The sequence below is a fragment of the Polypterus senegalus genome, chromosome 4, assembly GCF_016835505.1.
Source record: "Polypterus senegalus isolate Bchr_013 chromosome 4, ASM1683550v1, whole genome shotgun sequence".
Classification (NCBI taxonomy): domain Eukaryota; kingdom Metazoa; phylum Chordata; class Cladistia; order Polypteriformes; family Polypteridae; genus Polypterus; species Polypterus senegalus.
Genome location: NC_053157.1, coordinates 221,627,060 through 221,649,255, shown reverse-complemented (window position 1 = coordinate 221,649,255; position 22,196 = coordinate 221,627,060). Strand labels below are relative to the sequence as shown.

General features: G+C 41.2%; 1 protein-coding gene across 1 annotated transcript in view; it reads left to right on the top strand.

The window, feature by feature from the left end:
* Positions 1 to 21,272, top strand: part of gba2 (glucosidase, beta (bile acid) 2) — a 71,931-nt gene extending 50,659 nt beyond the window's left edge. The window contains exons 8-17 of the mRNA XM_039751994.1: positions 51 to 176; positions 1,107 to 1,288; positions 1,411 to 1,515; positions 1,628 to 1,735; positions 1,813 to 1,964; positions 2,587 to 2,693; positions 10,104 to 10,246; positions 10,410 to 10,525; positions 19,512 to 19,703; positions 19,839 to 21,272. Coding sequence (XP_039607928.1) covers positions 51 to 176; positions 1,107 to 1,288; positions 1,411 to 1,515; positions 1,628 to 1,735; positions 1,813 to 1,964; positions 2,587 to 2,693; positions 10,104 to 10,246; positions 10,410 to 10,525; positions 19,512 to 19,703; positions 19,839 to 20,045 — 1,438 coding nt within the window. The 3' untranslated portion in view covers positions 20,046 to 21,272. The remainder of the gene's footprint in view (positions 1 to 50; positions 177 to 1,106; positions 1,289 to 1,410; positions 1,516 to 1,627; positions 1,736 to 1,812; positions 1,965 to 2,586; positions 2,694 to 10,103; positions 10,247 to 10,409; positions 10,526 to 19,511; positions 19,704 to 19,838) is intronic.
* The last annotated feature ends 924 nt before the right edge of the window (positions 21,273 to 22,196 follow it).

Genomic DNA, 22,196 nt, shown 5'->3' with positions numbered 1-22,196 from the left:
TTTTCCAAAAGTAATGAACTAATCATTCTATCATTCCTTTATGTGCGTAGGCGCTATACTCGTTTCTTTGGGAGCACCGGAGGGGCAGCGCCAGAGTTAAGCCACTACACACTGACCCACTACAGAGAGTGGGAGAAGAAGATAGAGGACTGGCAGCGGCCTATTCTGGATAACAGGTATTGTACCTCTTCTTTCTTCTTCTTTTGCCTTCACCTGAGACCAGTTCTTAGGACATGTGGTGGGTCACTTTCCTTCCTCCTTCATCTAGGTCTGCTTTTTTGTCTATCCTTACTTTTTTCTTGCATACAACCAGTGGCCATTCTGTTTGCTGCATTATGCAAAGGTTCCTACAAGCTCTGGTCACTTGTATTCAATGTGGGTCCATCAACTTACTCTGGAATGCCACCTTTTACAATATTACAGTGTCCTCCAGTGATCTTCATAGTCATTGCTCGTATCCTACTCCTTGTAAAAAATTTGTAATGAGTTTATCCATTGACCCCATTTGTCTTTACTGCTACTTAAACATTCTTGGAACCTTCCTCCTCATCTTCAGGTACTTGTCTCACTGTCACTTCCTAGTCTTATTTTCTCTTCTCCCATTTTCTTTTTCGTGGACCTTCCTGTGCTTTCTCAGTTAATCTTTATGCAGCATTGGTGACACTGGGCTCTCACTGGAAAGCTCCTCTTTCTTTCTCCATGAATTCTTCTTTCTATAATCAGATTCTTGGCACTAAAAATCAACAAATCATTCGGTCTCATCATCAGAAAATGGTTTTCCGTCTCAATCTCGTCGGTAGCAGGATGTCTGGTGGTGATTGAAAATGGGCGCTCAGCCTCCTTGTTTCCTTTTCTTTGTTAGTCTGGCTATGGACCACTGCCCCTTTTGGTTTGTCATTCTAACTCCATATCATCATTTCTTTTCTCTCAAAATAAAGTTATTTCTCATAGGGTACTGGTGAGGACAGGCATTAGGTTTGCTGGGTTTATTGCCATAGTATATGTCCCGTTTCTTTCTTTTTCTTTTTTTCCATTAATTCTTTTCAGTACAACTCCATCCAGCACAGAGGTGTAGGCATCTAATATTTTATTTGCTTGCTTCTCAGGAATCTTCCCAACTGGTACAAGTCGGCGCTCTTCAATGAGCTCTACTTCATAACTGATGGAGGGACTGTGTGGGTAGAGGTACCCCTAAACACTGATGTAACGGGGCTGCGACCTGAGAATGGTGGACTTCCCCCTCTGCCCAATGTTCTCAAGGAGTTTGGACGCTTTGCCTACCTTGAGGGTTTGTCTACTTTTGTGCTATCTTTGGAAGGGTTTAATTCAGCAGGATAACATTCATTTTCAACAGGTGGGAGCGTTCTGAGGGGTGAGTAACTAGAATGACTTACAATTGGTGTCTTACAGGACAGGAGTACCGAATGTACAATACCTACGATGTACATTTCTATGCTTCGTTTGCCCTGGCTATGCTCTGGCCCCATTTGGAGCTTAGTCTGCAGTATGACATTGGTGAGTCTCTTGCTTCAGCATGGCATGTGAATGAAGTATCTGTAATAGGAAATGCTTAGCGTGTTTCAAAAGGGAACTCGGATGTGAAAACGTGCCTCTTCTCCCTCTGTAGCTGCTGCAGTTGTGAAAGAAGACAGCACCCTAAGGCTCAGCCTGATGAGTGGACAGATCTCAAAGGTGAAGACCAGGAATGTGGTGCCTCATGACATTGGCGACCCAGGTGAGCTTGGGATGTGGAATGGTGAGCATTGGAAACATAGTGGAACCTGTCTGATTTCTGATCTTTTTCCTTTCAAGGCGATGAGCCCTGGGAGCGAATGAACGCCTATCAGATCCACGACACAGCTGACTGGAAAGACTTGAACCTCAAATTTGTTCTGCAGGTCTACAGAGACTACTATCTTACACAGGATGCCACCTTCCTCAGGGACATGTGGCCCATTTGTCAGGTGAGCATCACAGGAGTCAGCACATGGCCTGAGGGCCGGTTGTGTTCATGTGCTGGTGTCTTTCTCTTCTTGCTGTGTTGAGATAAATGAACCGAAGCTTTTCAAGCCATATACAATAAATAGGTTGGGGATGCTTATGTGACCTGGCAAGAGTACCCTTTGGCATACCTTTGTGCATTCGCTCATGCTTTGGACGCCAACATACCCCCTCATCCCCCACTACACTCTTACTTTAAGCTGTGCATCTATACATTCAAAAACATTTCAAGCTCCCCATCCCTCTGCCCCTATTACATATACCTGTTCATCCCACTTGTTCCCCAGTGCATGCAAAAATCCCTCTACCATCCTGATTGTATCTACCTTTTTTGGTGCCACTTGTACATTTTTTCATTTACGCTTTTCACAGAAGCAATTTAGCTGACAATCTACCTACAACAACAGCAATAACAACAACATTTATTTCTATAGCACATTTTCATACAAATGATGTAGCTCAAAGTGCTTTACAAGATGAAGAACGAAAAGTTTATAAACAATAAATATATCAAAATAAGATTAGGCAATACTCCGTGCCTGACACAATATTAGATTTTCTTTCTTACAATAATATCCCCTGCAGGCAGTGATGGAGACAGAGTCTCAGTTTGACAGGGATTCAGATGGGCTGATTGAGAACTCAGGCTACGCAGACCAGACATATGATGGATGGCGCGTCACTGGACCGAGGTGAGAGGGCCTTCTTCTTTGTGTTATTTCAAAAATGTAGGATTATCCAGAGATGTTCATGTCTTTCATAGAAATTGATACTTTTTTTTAAATAAGGTACCAATAAATTGATTTAAAAATATAGCCAAGACCTGGGATGTGCACAAAAGGGTGGCTTGCAGTGGCCCTTTCCCCTCATTGGCCCAAGTGCTCTTTTCTCCGGTTAGGATTGCATGCCACCTTTTCATTCCAAGAAGCAGAAAGAAAGACCAGTGATAAGTAATGGGTCAAGTTAAAGCTAAGTAAGTTACTCTTTACTATCCATAATTACGCTATTTTTTTCAAGCACACCACAGTGGCAGAAGTGAAACTTCAGCTTGCTTATCTGCTGTAGACAGACACACCCATTAAAGCGCAGAGATCCCCGGCTTCAGTGGATGTCCATGGAGAAAATCATCCAGGCGTTAGCTCTTTCAGGATGGATGTCGACTTTTATCGAAATTCAGGAGGAGAGGAGAGTAATCGGCTATAAACTGTGACAAAATTCGCCATTACATTTTAGTTTGACTCTCTTTGCTAGAAGGAAAGTTAACTTTGCTGATTTAAACCTTGATTCCCTGCATGTGCATGCTGTAGATGAGACAGCAGGCCTTTCCTATCATGTCCGGCTGTCCATTATAATGAGTTACGTGAGGGTTTTATTGGTACCTTTGATGCGTGGAATGCAAAAACTATGAGAAGTAGGCAGGATTATAAAAGTACTTGTTACGATTAAGCAATGAATTATAGATGTAGATAAGGTTTGGTGTTACTAATTATGTTTTCTCTTCCCATCATTGATAGCCACACACAACGTAGTTGACATATTTGATAAAGTTCTTATTGGTAACGTGGTTCTGGAGTACAGGACCAGGGGGAGCAGATGAAAATACCCTACATTCATAAAGTCATGATGTTCATTCTGCATTTAAGTTAAAAATCATATAGCATGAGACGAAAGGTTATGAATAGCAGTTGAGTTATAGTGATGTGCTGTGTTGTGAACTCCTGCTGCTAAAGTCCACTTGTTTTTTCTTTAAAATAGATCCCTTTATTTGTTCTTTCATCTTGTTAAGAGGTGTTAGGCAAATGAAGTATATGCACCATAGAAGGGGAGTAGTGTGTTTTTTGATGACCTGTCATAACTAGCAAATATTTTTCACAAGGTGTTTACGGTGTAATGCCCCTGATGTTACATCCACATTTTCAGTGAAATTAAAAAATGCAGAAAGAAAAGTGGGCACCTATTTGTGACCAGGAATTAAAATTGAACAAATCCTGTCCTTCTGCTCTGTGAGCCACTGACACTGGCCAAATGTTATAAATGGCCATTACTACTTGAAACTACTGATTTATAATTTATTATTCTCATATGACTACAAAGCCCCGTTTTCAGCAGCCATCACCCCAGTCTTCTTATAGCAAACTCCCTTAGCTCATCCTTAATTAATCACGTTTAAATGCAAATTGGTTATTAGAGGAAATGTTTCTTTGTGTTAGCACAGTTCAAACCTGTTATTGTCTGGCATTCCTTAAGTTCAATTCTGGGTTCAGTATTGGACAAGATGAAACAGCTTTTTCAAGGAACATGCTTTTGTAAAATGAAGGTGATTCCATGTAACTGATTTCCAAGGATCTAAAGATTTCATAAAAAGGTCCCTATTGCTGTCTTCGAAAGAATATAACAAACCTCACAAAAGGCATAATAATAGCTTAACAACTGCATAAGAAGAGAAGGCCATCAGAGTAGGTGTACTGAGAAAGAGGTACATTACAGGTCCTCAGCTGACTTCTGCCTTAAATATACATCAAATCCCAGTGTCCTCTGCAACAGAGAAGAGACAACTCTGAGGTGGTTGTCTAAGAGGCAAAGCTTCAAAGAAAAAGCCATATTTGAAACTGGAAAATAAAAAGAATAGGTTAATATGGGCAACAGTTTGAAATCACCCAGAATCCACCATTCAGTTTCTGTGTTCTTTTGACCATTTAAACCCTTTCACTGTTGCAGACAACACTGGTATTTAGCGTGCATTTAAGGAAAACCAGTAAGTGGTGTGTTTCTCAAACTACAGATTCTGATATTCTTTTCTCCTTTTTTGTACACTAGCTGTGCCACACATCCAAGACTTGTTGAAGGCTAAGTAATGAATGTTGACCTCATCATTAACGTTTGCAGCGTACTGTGTAATGCTCATATTTGTTATATGCCTTTTGGTGCGTGATTCATAAAAGCAGTGTTAATATTTGTGATGTGCCATCTGTTGGAATGACAAATGCAATGCATATGTCTGTTATATGCCATTTGCTATGGCATTCATAAAAGCAGTGTTGATATTTGTGATGTGCCATCTGTTGAAATATTAAATGCAATGCACATGTCTCTGTTATATGCAGATTTGTAAGGATTCATAAAAGCAGTGTTAGTATTTGTGATGTGCCATCTGTTGGAATGACAAATGCAATGCATATGTCTGTTATATGGCATTTGCTATGGGATTCATAAAAGCAGTGTTGATGGTTGTGATGTGCCATCTTTTGGAATGACAAATGCAGTGCACATGGCTCTGTTGTATGCAGTTTAGTATGGCATTCATAAAAGCAGTGTTGATATTTGTGATGTGCCATCTGTTGAAATATTAAATGCAATGCACATGTCTCTGTTATATGCAGATTGGTAAGGATTCATAAAAGCAGTGTTAGTATTTGTGATGTGCCATCTGTTGGAATGACAAATGCAATGCATATGTCTGTTATATGCCATTTGCTATGGGATTCATAAAAGCAGTGTTGATATTTGTGATGTGCCATCTGTTGGAATGATAAATGCAATGCACATGGCTCTGTTGTATGCAGTTTAGTATGGGATTCATAAAAGCAGTGTTAATATTTGTGATGTGCCATCTGTTGGAATGACAAATGCAATGCATATGTCTGTTATATGCCATTTGCTATGGGATTCATAAAAGCAGTGTTAATATTTGTGATGTGCCATCTGTTGGAATGACAAATGCAATGCATATGTCTGTTATATGCCATTTGCTATGGGATTCATAAAAGCAGTGTTGATGGTTGTGATGTGCCATCTTTTGGAATGACAAATGCAGTGCACATGGCTCTGTTGTATGCAGTTTGGTAGGGATTCATAAAAGTAGTGTTAATATTTGTGAGGGGCCATCTATTAAAATGACAGACGCATTGCACTTTATTACTAAAAATGTTTGTAATGCACCATCTTTTGGAATGACAGAGAAATACCACCTGGACATTTGGGCTTTCCACTTCTCTTTTTATTCTGGTTAGATTCAGTTTGCCCTCTTCTCTCGAGTTTATAAAATCTTTAGTTTCTTGGCAATCTGGTGCATGAAATAACCTTAATTTTGCAAAGCAATAGAATGATTGATAGATAGAATGATAGAAAGCTTCTTTTATTCTTGTCATTTTAAAATCTGAATTGAATTTTAGGGATGCCAGTCTTGTGCGATGTATACTTAAATGTGGCAAATTGGCTGTGATGCCTTGGAAAAAACTATAAAGGTAGGGCAATAACCTAGCCTGCCCAAGAGGGCTCACTCCAAATGTAGCAAGTCTCACAACTACTGCCTGCTGGCCTCCGAGTGTAGCAGGTTCCAAATAAGGTGTAGCTGGCAGTCCAAAATTTACCAAAAAACCCACAAGTGGGAATGTGACTGTAAACCCCTGGCTTGTGCACAAAACAGCAAACAAGGAATCATTATTTAAATCATTTTTTTTATAATGATAAAAAAATGAAAAGTACAAGGAAAATCTCAAAAGTGCAAAAAGTTGCTCTTTAAATGTCAGTCCCATAGTAAACAAGTCGCAATACACTATCAGAGATCAATATACTTAAAACAAAAGCAAGAAAGTCAGATAAACCTGAAAAATCCAGAAAAGAAAACAAGTAATACTCAGAGAAGTCCAACTAACACAATGATTTACAAGCTGGGTGTTTTTTTTTTTCTGGTCTCCAGAAAAGTCAGAGGTTGAACTCGGCAGGTGTGATGTCAGGGAGGCCCCGCCTCCTGGGGCTCCACCCACAAAGAACATAAAATGGAGGCACATTTAAAACTCTAATTACAGAACTAGTAGAAAGTACATCAAATATTAAAAATGCTACTAAACATAAAATACAAATAAATTTAGACAGCTACGTAACAGCCAATACTTTACAACCCAAAAAGAGACATTTTATTGCTTTATTGAAGGAAATAGCAGGTTTCTGAGGCATTCTGAGGCGCAATGGGTAACGCAGCTGCCTCGTAGTTAGGAGACCCGGGTTCGCTTCCCGGGTCCTTCCTGCGTGGAGTTGCATGTTCTCCCTGTGTCTCCGGGTGCTCCGGTTTCCTCCCACAGTCCAAAGACATGCAGGTTAGGTGCATTGGTGATCCTAAATTGCCTAGTGTGTGTGTGTGTGTGTTCCCTACGGTGGGCTGGCGCCCTTCCCGGGGTTTGTTTCCTGCCTTGTGCTCTGTGTTGGCTGGGATTGGCTCCAGCAGACCCCCGTGACCCTGTAGTAGGATATAGCGGCTTGGGTGATGGATGAGGCACTAACCCAATTACAAAGGGTTCTCAAATGACCAATTAGAATTTAAGCATGATTAATTAAGGATAAGCGAAAGGAATGTACCATTAACTGCTAAAAATGGGGCTTTGCAGTTATATTTGAATTATAAATCCGTCATGTCAAGTAAAACTAAGCCATATACACCATTTGTAATGCATTTGCCATATTATCCAGTCAGTGTAATGATACCTTAATACAAAAAGATCAGTTTCTACCCAACGCATGAACATTTTTGGGTGACTCCAAACTTTTCAATGCCAGGCCTGCTTTGTGTATTGGTGACTTACTTTGGTTCAACATATAAATCTTTGTTCTTATTGTAAAGTTTTTATTTGATTGGGTGAGTGTGTCTTGTACTGTGTAGATCCTTAATGAAAGCTGTTTTTTTTATCTTATGTTTCCCATTTTCAGTTTTCTTGCACTTTTTTTTTAATTTGGATTTTCAGTTTTATACGTTTTTACTTGAAACTACGCTAAAACACACAACGGTAAAATGGCATGTTGCATTCTTTTTATTAAAACTGAACAATTACCCAATGTGCATGTACACACATTCTGTAACCTCAAGAAATGCAGGGCATTAAAGATGAGTAAATGAATTGAAGTTCAGGGAATAATTGACAATCAGCATATTATAACTATAAATACATACAAGTGCAATTTGCAGCTTAAAGTATCTGAATTCACCAAACAGAAAGCCCTCACATTCTAATGCCCTTTAATTAGTACAATTACTGCTGCGCTCATTTGGCTTATGTGCATCTCTGACGCTCATCCCCATTGAAGTGTGCCTTGGTGATTAACTCACTGAGCGTCTCTCTCTTGTCTGTGAGGAGTGTCTTGTACTTGCTGAAGCTTATCAGCAAGCTTCACACAAGGAAAGAGACCCTTGTTTGAAGTACAGCATACATGCTCTCCAGAAAAGCTACCACCCGATTTGTTTATGTCACAAGGACATTGTTGTGCCCTGAATTTTGCAGTTAAAATGTGTCTTGTAGTCTTTTGGGCATTTTTGGGATACTTCGACATTTCACACAGAACTAGCTAGCCCATGGGCCTTACTCTATACACCATTTTGCCACAGAAAGAACTGAGTCTGATTTTTTAATGAAAAAGAATCAAGGGATGAAACGCAGTTTAAAGACTAAACCGGTCTGTCGCCATACCTAATCCAAATATCAGAAAGTCAAAAGGCCCAAAGTCAAAACCAGATGATCAATAAAGAAAATTCAGTTGCCACTAAAGGTTTTTATCCACAACTGGGATAACCAGGAATTTTTTTTAGATAATCTCTGTACCCTTTGACCTGTGACATCACAGGTCGCAACCTACAGTTGTCCTTTGTAGCAACATCAATACCAACAGTACATTGACTAAGCCCCAAATGGTGGCAAATATTTTAATGTGTTTCAATAGAGATTTTTACAAAAATACTAATCACAATATATGAAAATGTTCAAGGAAAATGCAAATAATTTATAACAAAACTAAATCATAACACACCTAGACACAGAAGCACAATAGGATTTCTGTGAAGAATGAAATTCAATTAAAAGACATTGTGTATGATATAAGGATCGATTACTTCTTATGTTTTAGATGTTGAAATGTTGTAATAATCTCCTCCAAATTATGTGTCTAGTCCATGATTCTGTCCATGCACCCTAACTGCGTGCTTGCGCCTTTATTTAATTGTGTGTGTTTGTTTCTGGGTCTCCTGCGTTAGTTGATGGTCTTACACCAGTGAAAGGCAACCTTTTTCGAGTTGCGGCGCACTAAGTCCAAAAATTTTCTTTCGCGGCGCACCTGAGGGACTGCCCATAAATAAAGTCGTGACGACACAATCTATGGACAATCGCCAATAAAAACAGTTCATTTTACAAGTTTGAAAGACATTTTATTAATAAAGGAATCAAAGGATAAATCTTAAATTTAATTAATGGGAACGTTAAGAGTGTTTTTCAGCACATATGAGATTGATGCGAGGATCAATTTTCGAAAGACAGATGCGCATTTCCTTGTCGATCATTTGAAGTCTATCGTGTTTCTTAGACTTCATTTCCGTAAGTACTCCGTTATCTGTTTTTCCAACATAAAATATATATTTTTAAACATTATCTTTTTAATCAACCAAAAGTTCAAAAACAGTAGCAATTTTAAATATTTTACAAAAGGTTTCGCGGCGCCCCTAGAAAATTCCACAGCACGCACCAGTTGCCTGACAATGTCTTACACTCTGCGCTGAGCTCTGACCTGAACAATCCTTTGCTGTAATAAGATGATGTGGTCAAGTAAGGAACTCCATGTCACCACTCAAAAATGCTGGGGTGCCAACCTGTTTGTCCCCGTTTTAATTCCAACAAAAATAAATGAATAGTCAACCAAAAATAGGGCTGCCGTGCACGCCAATACAAGAGAGTTTCCAAATCAATTAAGGTTCACACGACAAGGAAAGAACTCCGTCCTGCGGTAAGTTTGACGAAAGACTGAAGTCCTCCTTCCGCCAGCAGTGGGATTTATTGGTCGGGGACCAGAAGGGGCGGAGTCAGATGGCCTCAGTGGCCATCTTCTTTGTGCTGCAGATAGAACAAGTGGCCTGAAGTGGTAGTACATGTCTCAGATAAGCCCAGACAGTGGTCCACAGGTGCGAAAATGATTTGGAAAATAGGTAGCAGTCTCCTTGTTCTTGACCGAGTTCACTACTGTTATTCTCTGACTTTGTTTATCCGCATTCTTGCACTTTCTCTTTGAATTTTGGACCCAGTATTCAGACCTCTTCATTGATGCTTGTTCTTCTTTTACCTGGACAGTGCATACTGTGGGGGCCTGTGGCTGGCCTCCCTCTTTGTCATGTGCAAGATGGCAAAGATCTTCAAGGATGAAGACCTTTACGAGAAGTACAAAGACACCCTTAATCGAGGAGCTGAGGCTTTTGAAAAGATCCTGTGGAATGGTGAGTAATAATGTGAAGAGCCAAACGAGATACAAGAGTGCCCGCTGTTTGGGGAAATTAGTTGAGCAGAGAGGGGTACCTCTGTCCTGTATAAGTGGCTGCTGTGAGGTTTATGGGGTTGAAAGCACCACCTTGTCCCACAATTCTGCTGCTTATTTTGCAGGTCAATATTACAACTATGACAGCAGCAGGAAGTCGTATTCAAACAGCGTGATGTCAGACCAGTGTGCTGGCCACTGGTTTCTGAGGGCGTCGGGATTTGATGACAGAGACCTGCTGGTGAGAAAAGGGGCCAAACTTTATACTATTTTTTGACATCAGTTATTATTTATTTAACCTAGCATTGTCAGTCAATTATTTGGACTGTGCAAAGTAACACGTACAACGTGTAGACAAATGGAGGTCACTAGATGCTTGTTCTCAGCTCAGGTAAGTTTAGTCTTGTGTAGCTTTTTTTTTTTTTTACAAATAATACGATAAACACCAAAACACTACACTACAATTATTGTAGCCCTGAAGTGGAATAAGTGAGTTTGTGGATGTTTTGTTATGCTACATCAAATAAAGGCCTGCTCTTTGGATGACTAGAAAGTTAGTTTACACAGATCACTTAGTACTAGGGTGTCGTACCATGTTAGCCATTATGAATATAGTTAGAAGTCAAGCAAAATGACACCTTTTATTGGCTATCTAAAAAGATTACAATATGCAAGCTTTCGAGGCAACTCGGGCCGCTTCAGGCTTGCATAATGTAATCTTTTTAGTTAGCCAATAAAAGGTGTCATTTTGCTTGACTTCTCACGACACAGATCCTATACAAAATGAATCTTGTCTAAATGACCTACATCAATTGGCCATCCGGCCTCAGTCATTCTCACGCCCCTTTTGTTCGGGTCAAGTTTTTTTTTGGGGGGTCCAGAGTTTATCTTCTTCTGTATTGTTCTCCACACAACCTTAGAAACAACAGTAGCAGCATTGATTTCTATAGAACATTCTCAAACGCAGGATGTAGCTCAAAGTGCTTTCCAAGACGTCAAAGAAATAGTTTGAAAAACAATTTAAATTAGTTAGAAATAATAATAATACATTTTAAAAAATACATCAAAACAGGCTCACATAAGATTAGACATATATAAACAAAAGACCTGTATGTGTATGGAGCACTCCACTCTGCTCATGCTCAACCACAGCCACTAGATGGCACATGCATGCATTTTTAATTTTTTTCGCCTCAGTGCAACAACAACATTGTGCTAATGACACAGAGGACTCAACATTGAAGCAAACGTTGCATTTCAACAACATGCAAGTGAAACATCTTAGTAATGGAGGACCAGGCTTGAAGTTTCCACTAAAAACATTGTCTATCTGGAGGTGTTTTCTCAAGACAAAGATTAATAGGATGCCTGTGCCAGTGATATGACTAAGATATGGTATCATCAGAATCTTCTTATGAAAGCCAGTGGGGCTGAAAACACAGGTGGGTCCACATCCTCTGCCCTGGGTAATTTTTAAGAGTTAACTGATGCCTCTCCAAGTTCAACAATAAAGTCAATCTACTAGGGAGTCTTCGGGTTGTGTTTACAGCTAATAGATATACGATTAGCGGAAAGGTAGAGCCCTTATAGTCTCTAAAGAGGAGTACAATGATAAGGTAAGGTGGCCAGGAGGACAGAAAAGAAACAAAAGAAAAACTCCAAATATTCTGGAGAAAAAAAAAAAAACAAAATCTGCAGGGGTTCAAGGCCAATAGACCACCCAGCCTGACATAAATTTTCTTAAATCGTTCCTCATTGTTTCCAGGCTTCATCTTGGAGGATTTGATGAAGTGGGTCTCTTGGACAGTTGGGGCATCGGTCTTATTTCGACTATAAAGTGCCTCGATCAGGTGGTTTTGGCATTCTGGAAAGAGAGAGGTAGATATTAGTATTGATTGCTGATTCATGAAGAAAAAGGCATCCATTTCATGTCTGGTCACTGTAGCTTCACCAACTCTCTCAGTCCATTCATTCTTGATTACTATGTGCAGTTGGTCAGTACAACTATAGAAATACATCCAGTGCCTTCGTAACTAGTCAGTTTAACATGTTCCATACATTTCTGGTCACTACAGCTTTACAAGGTCTCAATAGGTGTCAGCTCCGTGGGTGCTCTGCAGTTTAGCACTCCCGATAATTGTGACTACAAAATATAAAAATATCACACTACATACATACAGTAGATTCAGAAAGTATTCAGCCCCTTCACTTTTTTTTCATATTTTACTAAGATGCAGTCTTGTGCTATAATCATATAAATTATTTTACATTAAGCAGCTCTAAATACCCCAGAATGATTAAACAAAAACAGGATTTTAGAAATTTGTGTATATTTATTAAAATATAATAATTGAAATGTCACATTGACAGTATTCAGACATTGCATTTAGAATGTAGTCGAAGCAGCGTTGGTAGTGATTAAATCCTGAGGTCTTCTTGGATATTACACGACAAGCTTTACACCCCTGGATTTTGGGATTTTCTGCCATCCTCCTGTGTGGATCTTCTCAAGCTCTGTCAGGTTGCATGGATGTTGGATGTTGTTTCATGCCCAGGCTCTGGCTATACAGATATATGTGTGTGTGTGTGTGTAAGTGCCATTTCCCTAATTCTATAAGATTCATGAATATTTTACTAGATGACAATGCATAATCTATGGGATGTTCCTATAAACCCCCGAAAATTGAATTGTATTGGTATATTCGTGCCATTTCTAACAGCTTTGAGTAAAACAATAATCTTCAGTTAGTGACAGCCTTGCCTTAAGTAAGGTGTGGAAGGCATAAGGTTTTAAACCGTGCCTGGGTGCATGCCTAAGTGCCAACCGGCCCTTTGAGTGTATGTGAAGTAAATATTTAAGAAAACAGCACTTAATTCATGTGCTGTGCCGTATGCTTAAAGCGTACAGAAGAAGAAGCTAAGAATCTTTAAGTATATAAGAATTTAAGAATCTCTAAGTAGAGAAGAAGTAAAGAACTTTTAAGTACCGAAATAGCTAAAGTTTCTCAAGAAAAGCTAAGTTTAGACAAGACACATTTTTCCCTTTTTTTTGCCTTTTATTCTACGTGTGTAACTATTTTTTGTTTATTCTTGTGTGGATTATTTGCTTTTAACTTTCACTAGATATTTTTAAAACAAACTTTTGGACTGTGAGATTTCTTTTGACATGCATTTTACCGGTGTTCGACCACACCTTTTTTGCTGCAGCTACTATATATATATATATATATATATATATATATATATAACTAAATTACTTTTTTTTAGCACAGTTGTCCATAGCTAATAATGTAGGAAATACAAATATAGACAGAAGTAATGTGAAAAAAATTGCTGTTTATTGCAATGAAAAAGACTTGAAAATCACAGAGAAAGAATGCAGTAGGCTCTGTGGCATGGATGTCGTTCTAATGTAGATGCATGTCCATAACAGCCTACATAACGTGTAGCCTCAATTACTCCTAAAAGCTGCTACCTATGCCAGAGGGTATTCAGTTTTGAGCACTATATTTTCACAAAGAAGCTCAGTCCATTCAGTGGTGTACACCCATCACCTGATCAGTATAACTGTTGTGCACGGACTGGTCACCGCTCACATGATCATTACAACTTTTCCAAGCCACCACATACGTTCAGTTCTACTCATTGTAGTTTCATCGAGCAGCTCGATCTGTTCAGTTGCCCTCACTACTCATTGAGGATGGGACTCTATGCTTATCTCATGATTCCAATCATATTTGCTCCTCAGTTCTATAACGCATAACATTTAGCTGACAATTTGATTCATATCATGATATTTGGTTGATGATTCATTTTAACTCACAACACACGACCTCTGTCCCATTACTCAATGTAAACTTTACGCACATCCTATGTGATTTTCTTTGACCGCCGGTCAGCTGAGTTTTGTCCTGCCATTCCAATACTGTAGGTCACTGAAGTTTGGAGGCACACGTGTTTGGTATTTGGTGATGGATTGTAGGTATACTGCTTTTGAATCTCAACCCATTATGGCACAGTTTGCATTGAAGTTGATCTCAATTTTTGGTCAAAATTCTTCTGAATCAAATTACCTGAGGCATTCTTCTTTTTTTTCCTGAAAATGTCTGTTCTCCTTCCAGATTTTAAACAGTTTGATTTTAATCTTAAATGTTACCCTCAAGTGACCAACATATCTCAAAGTACATCTGTAGAAGCCGTTGCCATGCAGCAAGGCAATTAGCACAGTTTAAAGTTAAATATACTTTTAGAAACAATTGAATTGTTCAGTTTACACTCATAACATAAAGTTAACAACAGTTAATCGTTAACAACACTAGATCAGATAATCTTGTAAGAGGTGTTAACAATAAAAAATGATGTTTTAAAACTTCAAGTTCAAGTTTGTTGTCCTGTGCTTGTCTCCTTGGGACACAAAAGAACTCTTGTACTTAGAATGCAACTTGTGTGTCTGTGTGTGTATAAATATATATATTTATTTATTTGATTTATTTATATACAAAATATATATAATACAGTGCTGTATAAAGTATGTGCCCTCTTCCTGATATGCTCAATTTTTGTTTATTTATCACAAAGGCTTAAGATCCTTGGACAAAATGTTATATTGAATAGAGGTAACCAGAGTTAACATATAACACTATTTCTAAATTGCTGCTTAATATATCCATCCATTCATCCATCCATTATCCAACCCACTATATCCTAACTACAGGGTCACGGGGGTCTTCTGGAGCCAATCCCAGCCAACACAGGGTGCAAGGCAGGAAACAAACCTCGGGCAGGGCGCCAGCCCACCACAGGGCACACACCCACCCTAGGGACAATTTAGAATCGCCAATGCCCTTAATCTGCATGTCTTTCAAGCAATAAAGTTATCCAACACTTGTATTGCCCGTATGCAAAGGTAATTACCCCTTAGTTACTTCTTCAATCAGCTGACCAAAGTTGACTGCTAATTCAGTTTAGCTGACTGAACACAGCCTGAATCTTAACCTCATATTTAATCCTTGCCACGAGAGTGAAGTTGTCACCAGAAGATTTCTGCAAGACTTCTAGGCCTCAATCAAAGGCAATTCCAGAAAAGATTAAGGACATTCTTATCAGGGGCGGCACGGTAGCGCAGTGGTAGCGCTGCTGCCTCGCAGTTAGGAGACCTGGGTTCGCTTCCCGAGTCCTCCCTGCGTGGAGTTTGCATGTTCTCCCCGTGTCTGCGTGGGTTTCCTCCGGGCGCTCCGGTTTCCTCCCACAATCCAAAGACATGCAGGTTAGGTGGATTGGCGATTCTAAATTGGCCCTAGTGTGTGCTTGGTGTGTGGGCGTGTTTGTGTGTGTCCTGCGGTGGGTTGGCACCCTGCCCAGGATTGGTTCCTGCCTTGTGCCCTGTGTTGGCTGGGATTGGCTCCAGCAGACCCCCGTGACCCTGTATTTGGATTCAGCGGGTTAGGAAATGGATGGATGGATGGCATTCTTATCAGTCAGAAAGCCAAAGGTTCTGGGACTCCACCACACCGCAGGGGGAGCCATTATCTTTAAATGGAGAACATTTGTGACAATTGGGATTGTTCTGAGGAAAACCCTGCCTGACAAAATGGCAGGGCTTCAAGAAGTCACAGAGGATCCCAGATGAACATCCAAAAAAAAAACAAAACTGCAGACTTCTTTAGACTTGGAGAAGCTCAGTACTCAAAACTCCACGATAAGATAGAGACGGAGTCAAAATAGGATTCATGGGAGAGTGACTGGCCAGAAAGTGTTTGTCACAAATGTACAAAGACACGACGCAGACGATCCCCAGTCCTTCTGGAATAATGTTTGATGAGTCTTCGAATGACACAGGTCCCACTATGTCCGATATACGGTGGAGGAAATAAGTATGTAAACCCCTGCTGAATATGTAAGTTTGCTCACTTAAAAAGAAATGAACAGTCTCTAATTTTTAAGGTAGTTTCATTTTAATGGAGAGAGAGACAGAATATCAACCAAAAATCCAGAAAGCTGGATTTGCTTGTCATTAAGAGAAATAAGTGTTTGATCCCCTACAACCCAGCTAGAATTCTGGCTCCCACAGATTGGCTGTGTGCCTACGTGGCACACAGATAACAATCAATCGTCAATCACTAGCACTCTAAGGCTAATCATTCCATACCCATTTTGTCACGGAGCCAAAGTGGTCACCATCACGTTACAAAGCCACAGAATGTCTGTTGACATGGTCACGGTAACATGAAGATGTTTTAGTTTCTAACGGACGTAGTCACTACTGGTTTGCAAAGGTACCAGAAACTGATGGATGTACTCATTGTAGCTTGTGGTCACTGGAGCTTTCACTGCATTGATCCTGTCAATGTTTACTTGAGGCTGTCGTGCTGCTAGTATGTGAGGGAGAGGACAAGAAGATGAGCGTGTAGTAACCTTACATCAATCCAAAGTTGTTACCGAATGAAGCTTTAGATGTCAATACCACATGCTTGCAAAAATACAAAATTGTCAAAAGAAAATAAGAGCAGTCAGACTAGGGGAATCCATTTGTTTTGTCAAGTGTGTGTTGAAGCTGGCTGCCGTGGGCACCCTCAGCCCCAAAGAAGGCACTCGGAGTCTCAGGACAGGCAGCAGAATCAAGATTTATTGTATGCATACAGACTCACTTCAAAATAGAATGAGCGTCCAGCCATAGGCAGCTTTTACATTTATTGCAGTTCTTATCAATTAATAACCCTCATCTGACTCCTAACCTTCCTCTACTCTAGTTGTGCCCCTGATTAATACCACCGTTATATCTCAGTTGTGGGGGTGCCAAACTCCTCTCTGTCCATCATGTCTGTCTGACAAGGCCTATCTGTTCTCCCTACTAGCTCAGCGCTTGCTACCTTTATTTACAGCCAAAGAGTTCACATTCCCTCTTTACGTGAGGGGCCCATCCTTTTCCGGCTCTCCTGCACATCTAACCTTTGACTTATGAACTATTGGTAGTTTCTAACTCATGCAGATTAATAAATAATATATACAGTGCATCCGGAAAGTATTCACAGCGCATCACTTTCTCCACATTTTGTTATGTTACAGCCTTATTCCAAAATGGATTAAATTCATTTTTTTCCTCAGAATTCTACACACAACACCCCGTAATGACAACGTGAAAAAAGTTTACTTGAGATTTTTGCAAATTTATTAAAAATAAACAAACTGAGAACTCACATGTACATAAGTATTCACAGCCTTTGCTCAATACTTTGTCGACGCACCTTTGGCAGCAATTACAGCCTCAAGTCTTTTTGAATATGATGCCACAAGCTTGGCACACCTATCCTTGGCCAGTTTCGCCCATTCCTCTTTGCAGCACCTCTCAAGCTCCATCAGGTTGGATGGGAAGCGTCAGTGCACAGCCATTTTAAGATCTCTCCAGAGATGTTCAATCACATTCAAGTCTGGGCTCTGGCTGGGCCACTCAAGGACATTCACAGAGTTGTCCTGAAGCCACTCCTTTGATACCTTGGCTGTGTTCTTAGGGTTGTTGTCCTGCTGAAAGATGAACCGTCGCCCCAGTCTGAGGTCAAGAGCGCTCTGGAGCAGGTTTTCATCCAGGATGTCTCTGTACATTGCTGCAGTCATCTTTCCCTTTATCCTGACTAGTCTCCCAGTTCCTGCCGCTGAAAAACATCCCCACAGCATGATGCTGCCACCACCATGCTTCACTGTAGGGATGGTATTGGCCTGGTGATGAGCGGTGCCTGGTTTCCTCCAAACGTGACGCCTGGCATTCACACCAAAGAGTTCAATCTTTGTCTCATCAGACCAGAGAATTTTGTTTCTCATGGTCTGAGAGTCCTTCAGGTGCCTTTTGGCAAACACCAGGCGGGCTGCCATGTGCCTTTTACTAAGGAGTGGCTTCCGTCTGGCCACTTTACCATACAGGCCTGATCGGTGGATTGCTGCAGAGATGGTTGTCCTTCTGGAAGGTTCTCCTCTGTCCACAGAGGACCTCTGGAGCTCTGACAGAGTGACCATTGGGTACTTGGTCACCTCCCTGACTAAGGCCCTTCTCCCCCGATCGCTCAGTTTAGATGGCTGGCCAGCTCTAGGAAGAGTCCTGGTGGTTTCGAACTTCTTCCACTTATGGATAATGGAGGCCATTGTGCTCATTGGGACCTTCAAAGCAGCAGAAATTTTTCTGTAACCTTCCCCAGATTTGTGCCTCGAGACAATCCTGTCTCGGAGGTCTACAGACAATTCCTTTGACTTCATGCTTGGTTTGTGCTCTGACATGAACTGTCAACTCGGGGACCTTCCATAGACAGGTGTGTGCCTTTCCAAATCATGTCCAATCAACTGAATTTACCACAGGTGGACTCCAATTAAACATCTCAAGGATGATCAGGGGAAACGGGATGCACCTGAGCTCAATTCTGAGCTTCATGGCAAAGGCTGTGAATACTTATGTACATGTGCTTTCTCAGCTTTTTTATTTTTAATAAATTTGCAAAAATCTCAAGTAAACTTTTTTCACGTTGTCATTATGGGGTGTTGTGTGTAGAATTCTGAGGAAAAAATGAATTTAATCCATTTTGGAATAAGGCTGTAACATAACAAAATGTGGAAAAAGTGATGCGCTGTGAATACTTTCCGGATGCACTGTAGGTCTTTTTAATCCAAACTCTTATTGTACATCTTAATGAAATACAGTATTTACTTTTCTCATGTGTTTATAATACTTAACTAATATGTAGAGATTCCCAATTTCAAGAGTTTTCTATATGTGCAACTTCTGGGAACTTCATCCCTGGCACCAGAGCATTTACTGTGTCTTAGTGACACAGTTGGCCTGATGCAGAAACAAAGTAATGACAGGGAAAAGAAAATGTACAATGCTGATGAAATGTAACTTTGTCAGGGTCACGAATATCCTGTAAACAGCATTAAACCACTAAGATCCCCAATAAACACAACTTCCAAACACCCATTCTGAACGACAAACTGTTTATTACAATGTGACCACCAGGGGGCGTACAGCTCCCCAAACACCTGACACGCCAGCCACAGCCACAAAGAGCAGGTCACTGTAGCCAGATGTTCCATTCAGGTGTGGACACCACAACATTAAAAGGCTGGCCAGTTCATACAGACGTTGGGGTGTTTTTGCAGCTGGCCTGCGACTTGAGTCTTTGCCACCCTGCTAATAGCGGTCTCAGACCCACATAACTTCCTTACATTGTCTTTTTGTCTCGTAGCCTTTCCCACAATCCAACATCATCAGCGCACTCAAGACAATCTTTGACCTGAATGTTATGAGCTTTGCGAATGGCACCATGGGGGCAGTGAACGGCATGCGCCCCAACGGTATTCCCGATCGGTCCAGCGTCCAGTCGGATGAGGTCTGGACTGGCGTCGTGTATGGACTTGCTGCAACCATGATCCACGAGGTGAGTGAAGCGTTTTGTGACAGGGACCCAGATAAATTCATTGGGGGCATTTCAGCCTGCCCCCTAGTTATATGTGTGCACATACATTACCCATATTCTCACTCTTCTTTGTGACCACCCTTCTCTCTTTTTCAGGATCTCATTGATGAAGGCTTCAAGACAGCAGAGGGCTGCTATCGGACAGTGTGGGAGCGTCTGGGCATGGCCTTCCAGACCCCGGAAGCGTACTGTGAGAAGTACATCTTCCGCTCTTTAGCCTACATGCGACCCCTGAGCATCTGGGCAATGCAGCTGGCACTGGACATGCGACAGAGCAGGGGGAGCAATGGCGAAGCGGAGTGAGCCAGTGCCAGCTCTCGTTTTTTACCTCAAGTCTCCGCTAGCTGCTCTTCAATCACCACGTGACAATGATGACTCTATTTATTGTAAACTATAGGTGAAAATCTTGAAAACGTGAAAATCCAAATACCTCCAGAGTGGCACCCGCAGCTGACTCCTGCTGTGCGAGGATGCCGAGAGCTGCTGTAAGCATGGGGAACCCTCAGTTGGAATCTATGTCATAAAGCCCAGTGTGGCCATATGGCCGTCCGGTCTACAGATGTGATGTACTGGTTACTTCTAAACCAGAAGTCTAAAAGGCCAGAAATACACTTTCCAGCACTGGGTTGCATGGCCAGAAGTAGGTAACAGTTGCCCACCTGTACCCTTGGCATGCAGAATGACCACAGGGCACAGACACAAACAACAGTGAGGCCTACCTGCCCTTTGTTTAGAACAGACAGCTGTAAAACCGAGCTTCCTTTAGTCCTTCAAGCAAGAAGGGCACCACTCTTTCCAGTGTGTGCCAGTCCACCAGAGCCAAGAAGCCCATAACGTATGTTGTACTGTCTGTCTGACTGACAATCCCTGGCAAATATAAGAAGGTTTTCCAGCCTTTGATTAGCTACCCTTGAGCAGGCATCTTGAGCAAGTTCAGTAGGCCATGCTGGACTGGATTAAGATTTATACCCTTTGCATGACTGGCATATGTAATGGATCCCCACTGCTTGACTAGTGCTGCCCGATGAGGTACGGGTCAATTAGTTGGTGATGCTGGGTGACTTTTACTCCCCTTTGATCAAACAAGATCTCCTTTCCCCAAGGATTGTCTGATTGGTATAATTGGGCAGCATTTCTCTGGTTACTCTTAAGTGGCTCAAGATCTCCACACTGACTTAGAATCTTCTAGTCTGGTTGGTCAGAATGGTGGAGCATTTCTGGTGTTTATTTGGCCATGCCCGAGGCCTAATGTTTATATATAGGTGATAATCTTGAAAGGACACAATCTCAGCCTCTGGGGGGATTATCAGGGGGGGGGCCCACGCCACTTTATGCTAAGACTGCATCCATGAGAATCCCATAAGTGAAAAATACCAGACCTCTAACACTGGTGAAGATCACCATGGGCCGTCCTCGAGGAGCAGCCTAGGAGGTGCCAGTCGGTGAACACTCTTGTGCTGGTATTTTGTAAATGATTTTAAAATTTGTATATATAAAAAAATAATAAAAACAACATGTGATTTGATTTAAGTGGCCTGCATTAATACAATTAAGAAGATGGCAGAGAGGGCACAGTCTGAAATTGATATTTCATGAGACACGTTGCCAGAAGATGGCAGAGAGGGCACAGTCTGAAATTGATATTTCATGAGACACGTTGCCAGAAGATGGCAGAGAGGGCACAGTCTGAAATCGATATTTCATGGGACAGGTTGCCACTGCATACCCTCTGATTTGGGGGTGGGGTGTGTCAAACAAGATGTTCTCAGGTGCAGAAGCACAATCCTTCATTGAAGTTACTGTCCATCTTCAGGACCAAGTGCCAGTTTTGCTGGGCTGTGGTGATGGCACACTGCTTTTCTGGTGATTATTAGTAACAGCAGAAGTATGGGTGTGAGGCAGCAGAGTCTCATTTACAGACTGGGAGGAGCAGAATACTGTATATAAAAAAAAAAGGCCATGAGCGCCACCAAGTGGTTTCAGAATGTATAGCAAGCCTGCTGAATTATGCAGGAACTGAGTGCTGATGGCTACTTGGCATTCATCTCTGCTCAGCTCTTTCGTTATATGGCAGCTCATGCATTTTAAGTGGTCCAGGTGTTATTAGCTTTGTGTTTTGGGATGGTAGACACCAACATCCACTGAACGTGTGGGTGTTCTTGTGCAAAGCTGATGTTAACTTTCAGAGCGTCGTGGATTTCATTTAAATAAATGCTCTAAACTCTCTCTGTAAAGGGGAGTTCAGTATGTGTGTGTATATATATATATATATATATAATTACTGTGGTAGGCTGGTGCCCTGCTCAGGGTTTGTTCCTACCTTGCGTCCTGTGTTGGCTGGGATCAGCTCCAGCAGACCCCCTTGACCCTGTATTGGGATATAGCAGGTTGAACAATGACTGACCATATATATATACAGTCATGTGAAAACATTAGGACACCCTTTGAAAGCAT